The following is a 7,041-nucleotide window of genomic DNA, read 5'->3' on the forward strand; positions in this document are numbered from 1 at the left end:
AATTCTCTGGTTAGAATCGGAGGTGTTGAAGGCGATCTTGTGAAGCGAGCTTTAGCGGCTTTGATTCGGCCTTCTTCTCATCAACAACGGCGCAGAGGCGATTTTAAGCCAAAGAGTAGCCGGCTCTCGATTATGTCCAAGGCCGTAGAAACATTATAATGATTTCGGTATGTTGAAATTGGAAACAACTCTGTGATTAGTAATTACCTAATCTCCGAGTTTCCGGAGATGAACTTCTCCTGATCTCAGATGGCGGTGGCGGGAACGGTATCAAGTTCCGACGAATCATACGGACCTGCGTTCTGGACGGTACTATCTTTTCCTCTTCGGAGACCGTGACGGACATTATTCATCACTAAGAACTCTGGAAATCACCTTTGTACAAATTAATATGTTATACAGAATATGAATTTGTTTGTGTTCGTCGACAATCGGCGCTCAGACCTCAAATTGCGATAAAATCCAGACACCGATACCAAATTAATCAAACTCGCATGAATTAAAAAGGTCTAAAATCTCACTGATCGGACTAGACGGAGATTTAGGGTTCGGAAAATCCTCTCCATTAACAGATTTCCTCTGTTGCATTCTCTGTTCGTGCATTCCGTTATCTCCGCCGTGTAATCAGACGGTTTCTGTCAATACCTTTCGCTTTCATTGGCGTGGGCGGCGAGTGAGTTATAGATAAGCGTAAGGCAGTGATGAGCCTATTTCACCAGCGTGCTACCGCCATTTGATTGGTTGCTTAGTGCTTGCTTTTTGCCTGGAAGAGGTAATCTGGTTGTGCTTTTTCTTCTCTCTTCTTGTGATTGTGATGTCTCTCTCTGTTTTTTGTTTCTTAATCAATTTTTTTTTTTTTTTTTTGCAGGATCGAGGTGTGTAGGGATTGCATCGGATTTGGTTGATTTTTTTAATTGAGTTGGGTTATTTGGTTAATTATTTTAAATTATTTAAAAATTTTATGTTTCAATAATACATACGGCTAATCTAAGGAATGATCTTGAGTTTACAATCAAAGAATACTCTCCTCATTGGTGAGGTCTCTCGGGGAAGCCCAAAGCAAAGGCACGAGAGATTATGTTCAAAGTGGACAATATTATACCATTGTAAAGAGTCGTGTTCATTTAACATGGTATTAGAACCATATCAGAACCATGATCTAAACTTAGCCATGTCCATAGAAACCTCAAATGTCGAACAAAGAACTCCAAAAGAAAAATGAGTCGAGCCTCCCGCTTCCCGCCTCGAAGGCATAGTAAAAAAATGACTAAGACTTCAAAAGAAAAAGGAATTGAGCCTCGATTAAAGGGAGGCGTACTTTATTCATTGGTGTGAAACTTATGCTCAAAGTGGACGCCTTTTGGGGAAGCCATAAGAGCTTATACTCAATAATAACTATCTAGAGTTTAAATATTCAGATGCAGTTGAATCAGTTAGGTCCACTTTTGAATTTTAATTTTTGGATTTTTAAAAAATTTAATTCAATCCAAATTAAAAATGATAATAATAATAATTGATTTTTAATCATAGTAATTTTGATTTTTTTTATCTTTGTATTTCTGGTATTGTTTTTTGTTCTTGAAGATTTCTTAATTATTCTTTAAGAATATGTTTAAAAAGATAATTTATTTTATTTATTTATTTCTTTTTAAAAAAAAGATCGTTTGTTTATTTTGTTTCTTGGAGGGGTCATACCTTGTCAGCTCCAGCATGGTTCACTGAATGAGTTTCGCAAAAAGAGGGAAATAAATGCTAATATGTAAAGTACAAGAAAAAGAAAAATAAAATAAAATATATAAATTATAATTATGTCACAAATTTATTTATCTAAGTTAATTTGATACATGTATTGGTGTTCATGATGAGAGGGATGACCTTAGTTCGATACCACTTCGAAACCGAAGTTGCAAGCTTTTGAGAGGCCCGACATAGAGTATCACCTCTCTCTTTTCGCACATCATTGCTTGACCCTCGAACGAATCCTGGTTTACAAGCTTGGTCGGCATCGAGTGACAATCTATAACTTTCAAGAGAAGAATCTGAATATCGATTTGACTTATTACGTATCACTGTAAGTCTCACAATTTTAAAACACGTATGTTAGAAAGAGGTTTCTACATTCTTATAAGTTTGTTTTCCTTTCCAACCAATGTGAGATTTCACAATTCATCTCTCTTGGAGACTTAGCGTCCTCGCTAACACACAATTCGATGTCTGGCTCTGTTATTATTTGTAACAACTCAAGCTCATCACTAACAGATATTGTTTGTCTTGACTCGTTACATATCGCCGTCAGCTTTGTTGGATGATGAAAGTCCCATCTCAGCTAATTTAGGGAATGATCATGAGTTTATAAACAAGAAATACTCTCTCCACTGGTGTGAAGCCTTCCATAGAAGCCCAAAGCAAAGCCATGAGAGCTTATGCTCAAAGTGGACAATATCATACCATTGTGTGGAGAGTCGTGTTCGTTTCTGCGTATACGAGGGAGAAATTTCTACAAAATGTTTTGTTCCCTTTCTAAAATGCATTTATTTTTTTTATTTTTTTTTAAAAGATAAAGAGTTGTGAGCCATTATTTTTAAATATATATTAATTTTAAACTATTTATTTATTTATTTATAGAATTTAGATATATAATGACTTTATCATTTATGTCACAATCACAAGTGGCTCACCTCCACGTCACTTTCTAGAGTTGATAAGACATAATTTTCTTTTTATTTCCTTCAATTTTAATTATTTTTGGAAAAGGAAAATAATGGATAAGGCACCCAAAAAAATGACAGATGTGGGGACCATCCCACATGTCACAACACGACAACGCCACATTTTCTTTTCCTATTAATTTCAAATGAGAATCTTGAAAGTTTTCAACTTCATATTATATATATATATATATAAATATTTTTATATGAAAAAGGATCTTTTTTGGAATAAATAAATATCAATTTAATAATTTAGTTTAATTTAATGCAAAAATATTATAAATATTTCATGACATGGTAAATACTTATCTAGGATGAAAGCATGTAAAAGGGGTTTGGAACGGGCATGCAACCATAGACAACACATTCTAGACAAGCAAGACCGAGATATCTGTCATGCAGCCATTGACAACACGCCTTGGACATGCATGATAATTGCATGACCGTGACATCCTCCCCCACTCAATTAGTTGACGTCCCTGTCAACCGACCCATACAAGCAAGACTAGGATATCTGTCATGTGGCCATAAGCAACATGCTTTGGACAAACATGATCGTGACATCGAGACTAAACATGTTTTCTCATTTGTTACAGAATATTCAAAAAGCTCAATTACCCAAAAAAAAAAAAAAAAATGATCAACCAAACTTAACCCGTACGATTTTGGTTGAGTTATGAACTTATTTAAATTAAATTAGGTTCAAATAAATTAAAATTTTAACAAATTATTCGAATTTATTGTTAATTTTATAAAATATTCTTTTTTTTTAAGGCGGTAAAATATTTTTAAAAACTATTTGGAAGGTAATTTGTATCTCGATTTTTTAAAACTAATTTTTTATTTTTTGTAATAAATATATTTTTTTAATAAATGACCCGAACAAACCGAACAAATTCAACCTAACCCACGAACCCGAGAAAGTTAATGGGCCTCAATTCATAAGAACACCCTCTATTACATTTCCACAAAGCCCATTATTTATAGGCCCAAACCAATTGAGGTATAAATATAAATTTAATCAAATATATATTTGTTTTTAATTTAATAAAAAAATTAATTTCTTACACCACAAAAACCAACTAACTTTTGAAAAAACAGTTATAACCAATGACCAAATCAAATGCCTCATTTTGGGATCCAATTTTTGGTTAACCTATTTATGTCTCTCTCTCTTTTGTTCTTCCTTAGCCATTTTTTCTTGGAGACATTGAAGATCGATTTGAATTATAGTATGTTTTCTTTGACGTCTTTAGCTTCAAAATCTAATTCCAAATCGATCCATAAATTTATAATAGCTTCACCACCACAACTTATCCAAGCTGGCTCCGATCGAGATAATAGAAGAAGCTCCATATTCGACTTCTTAACCAAATCAATTGCTTCCGGGGCTTTGATTGTCGGAGTTGGGTCGTTTTTTAGCTCAAATTTGCAAGTTTCTTTTGCTGACTTTCCGAAACAAACGACATGGACGGTGAACGAAGATCGGTTTCCATACCCATTGCCGAATCAAAATGCAACGAAGAAACCAAGGTTTTTATTTGGAGGTAAGTGAATGTTCATCAACCATAGTATGATCTTGTAAGATTCCACGTTGATTGGGGAGGAGAACGAAATATCATTTACAAGGGTGTGGAAACCTCTCTTGACGCGTTTTAAAAATCTTGAGGGGAAACCCGAAGGGTTGCCCAAAGAGGACAATTATAAATGGTATTAGAGTTGGCAATGTGTCAGCAAGGAGGCTGAGCCCCGAAGAGAGTGGACTGGAGGTGATGTGCCAATAAGGACCCTGGGCTCCAAAGGGGGTGAATTGTGGGTGTCCACATGATTGGAGAATGGAAAACCCTGGACCCCGAAGGGGGTGGATTGTAAAATCCCACATTCGTTTGGACCCTGAGCCCCGAAGGGGTGGATTGTAAAATCCCACGTTGGTTAGGGAGGAGAATGAATTAAAAATCTTTTGTTCATGTTTTGTGTCCAAATGGTTCTAGATGATTACAGACGGGTGTTTTTCTTCGTATCCAGCATTTTAACCTAATGGGTCATGGTAAATTTAATCTTTTGTTCATGTTTTGTGTCCGATCGATTCTAGATAATTACAAAAGATGGGGTGCTTTTCGTATCCAACATTTTAACCTAATGGATCACGGTAAATTTAATCTTTTGTTCATATTTTGCGTTCGATCATTTCCAGATGATTACAGAAGACGAGTGTTTTTCAACTACGAAAAACGAATAAGAATCCAAAGCCCTCCCGAGAAGGTGTTCGAGTATTTTGCATCTATTCACACAGCGGACGGAGAAATTTTCATGACACCATCGGATCTAATGAGAGCGATTGTTCCTGTATTTCCTCCATCGGAGTCGAATCGAGTAAGAGAAGGGTTTCTAAGAGGAGAAAGAAGAGTTCATGGAGAGCTCTATTGTGTTCCTTCTAAATTCTTCATGCTTTTTGACACCAACAATGATGGACTCATCTCCTTTGCAGAGTATAAAGCTCAACCCTTTTCCTTCTTAAACCTAATACTCAATTTAAAGCTTAATGAACACTTTCAGGTACATCTTTTTTGTTACACTTCTAAGCATACCAGAGTCAAGCTTTTCAGTGGCATTCAAAATGTTTGATATTGACAACAATGGGTTAGACAATTTGTTCTCTATTTGTGTCGTGTTTCATGTTTTGTCATGTTTTTTTTTTGCCATTTTTGAACCATTTTGGTGTTGGAAATAGAGAAATAGACAGGGAGGAGTTCAAGAAAGTGATGGGGTTGATGAGGAAACAAAACAGGCAAGGAGCTCATCATAGAGATGGGAGGAGGCTTGGGGTGAAAGCTTGCGTTGAAAATGGTGGTTTGGTTGAGTATTTCTTTGGTCAAGATGGAAATGGCTCTCTTCACCATGATAAGTTCGTTCAATTTTTAAGACAACTTCATGATGAGGTATGATTTCCCTTCGAATTTTGTATTCAAATCCGAGAACGGTCAAAATAAAGTTGGTTATATCGAACCAATGGGTTAGTTTCGATAGTGATCTATTGGGGTAAAATCTTGTATGTGAGATTCCCGCGTCGACTGGAAGCTTGTGTGTGGGATCCCACGTCGGCTGGAAGCTTGTGTGGAAGCTTGTATGTGGTGGGATCCCGCGTCGGCTGGAAGCTTGTATATATAAGATCCCACCTCGGCTTGAGAGGGGATCGAAACATTCTTCTCTATGACAGATGTTTTTAAAACCGTGAGACTGACGACGATACGTAACGGACAAAAACAGATAATATCTACTAGTGGTAGGTTTGGGTGGTTACAAATGGTATTAGAGCTAGACATCGGGCTGTGTGCTAGCAAGGACCTTGACCCCCAAGGGGTTGAATTGTAACATCTACTAGTGGTGGGTTTAGGTGGTTATAAATGGTATTAGAGCTAGACATTGGGCTGTGTGCTAGCAAGGACCTTGACCCCCAAGGATTGTAAGATCCCACATCGGTCGAAGAAGGGAACGAAACATTCTTTATAAGGGTGTGGAAATCTCTCCCCGGGTAGATAGTAAGATCCGACATCGATTGGAGAAGGGAACGAAACGTTCTTTAAAGGGTGTGGAAATCTCTCTCCAGCAAACGTTGGACAAAGATATCAAACGTTCACATGTTTAGGCTTATATCCTTAAACGTTCGAATTCCTTAGCTTAACAAAAGAAGAGCGGATTATGGCGTTCGTGATTGGAATACCTAAACTTTTGAATCGGGTGATTTTGCAGATACTTAAACTAGAGTTCTCACATTATGATTTCAAGTCACAAGGAAGCATATCAGCCAAAGACTTCGCACTCTCCATCGTTGCAGCAGCCGACATAAACCACATAGACAAGCTCCTCGATCGAGTCGAAGCATTAAACAAAGAACACCATTTCAAAAACATCCGAATCACATACGAAGAATTCAAACACTTCGCTGAGCTACGTAAGAAGCTGGAACCCTTCTCATTGGCCATTTTCAGCTATGGAAAAGTAAATGGAGAGCTCACAAAACAAGATTTCCAACGAGCCGCTTCCCAAGTAAGTATCACGTCACAATATTTGCTAAAACCACCGCATCTAAACGGTGGTGAAAGTGTAACTATTGTTATTACCGTCAAATATCTAGGGTTTAGGGTTTATTCCTCGCTATTGCAGTCAGGTTTATTTCTCGTTATTACAGTCAATATCTAGGGTTTAGGGTTTATTCCTCGTTATTACAGTCAAATATCTAGGGTTTAGGGTTTATTCCTCGTTATTACAGTCAATATCTAGGGTTTAGGGTTTATTCCTCGTTATTACAGTCAAATATCTAGGGTTTAGGGTT

General features: G+C 36.9%; 1 protein-coding gene and 1 long non-coding RNA gene across 2 annotated transcripts in view; both read left to right on the top strand.

Annotated features, from left to right (window-relative positions):
• The first annotated feature begins 6 nt into the window (after positions 1-6).
• Positions 7-996, top strand: LOC111798709. The gene is made up of 2 exons (XR_002815735.1): positions 7-772; positions 869-996. It is a non-coding gene; the product is annotated as an uncharacterized LOC111798709 (long non-coding RNA).
• A 2,946-nt stretch (positions 997-3,942) lies between these two features.
• Positions 3,943-7,041, top strand: part of LOC111799256 (calcium uptake protein, mitochondrial-like) — a 4,739-nt gene continuing 1,640 nt past the window's right edge. Inside the window, exons 1-5 of the mRNA XM_023682729.1 lie at positions 3,943-4,255; positions 4,903-5,197; positions 5,265-5,348; positions 5,440-5,647; positions 6,459-6,755. Coding sequence (XP_023538497.1) covers positions 3,943-4,255; positions 4,903-5,197; positions 5,265-5,348; positions 5,440-5,647; positions 6,459-6,755 — 1,197 coding nt within the window. The remainder of the gene's footprint in view (positions 4,256-4,902; positions 5,198-5,264; positions 5,349-5,439; positions 5,648-6,458; positions 6,756-7,041) is intronic.

This window comes from Cucurbita pepo, chromosome LG07 (assembly GCF_002806865.2).
Source record: "Cucurbita pepo subsp. pepo cultivar mu-cu-16 chromosome LG07, ASM280686v2, whole genome shotgun sequence".
Taxonomy (NCBI): Eukaryota; Viridiplantae; Streptophyta; class Magnoliopsida; order Cucurbitales; family Cucurbitaceae; genus Cucurbita; species Cucurbita pepo.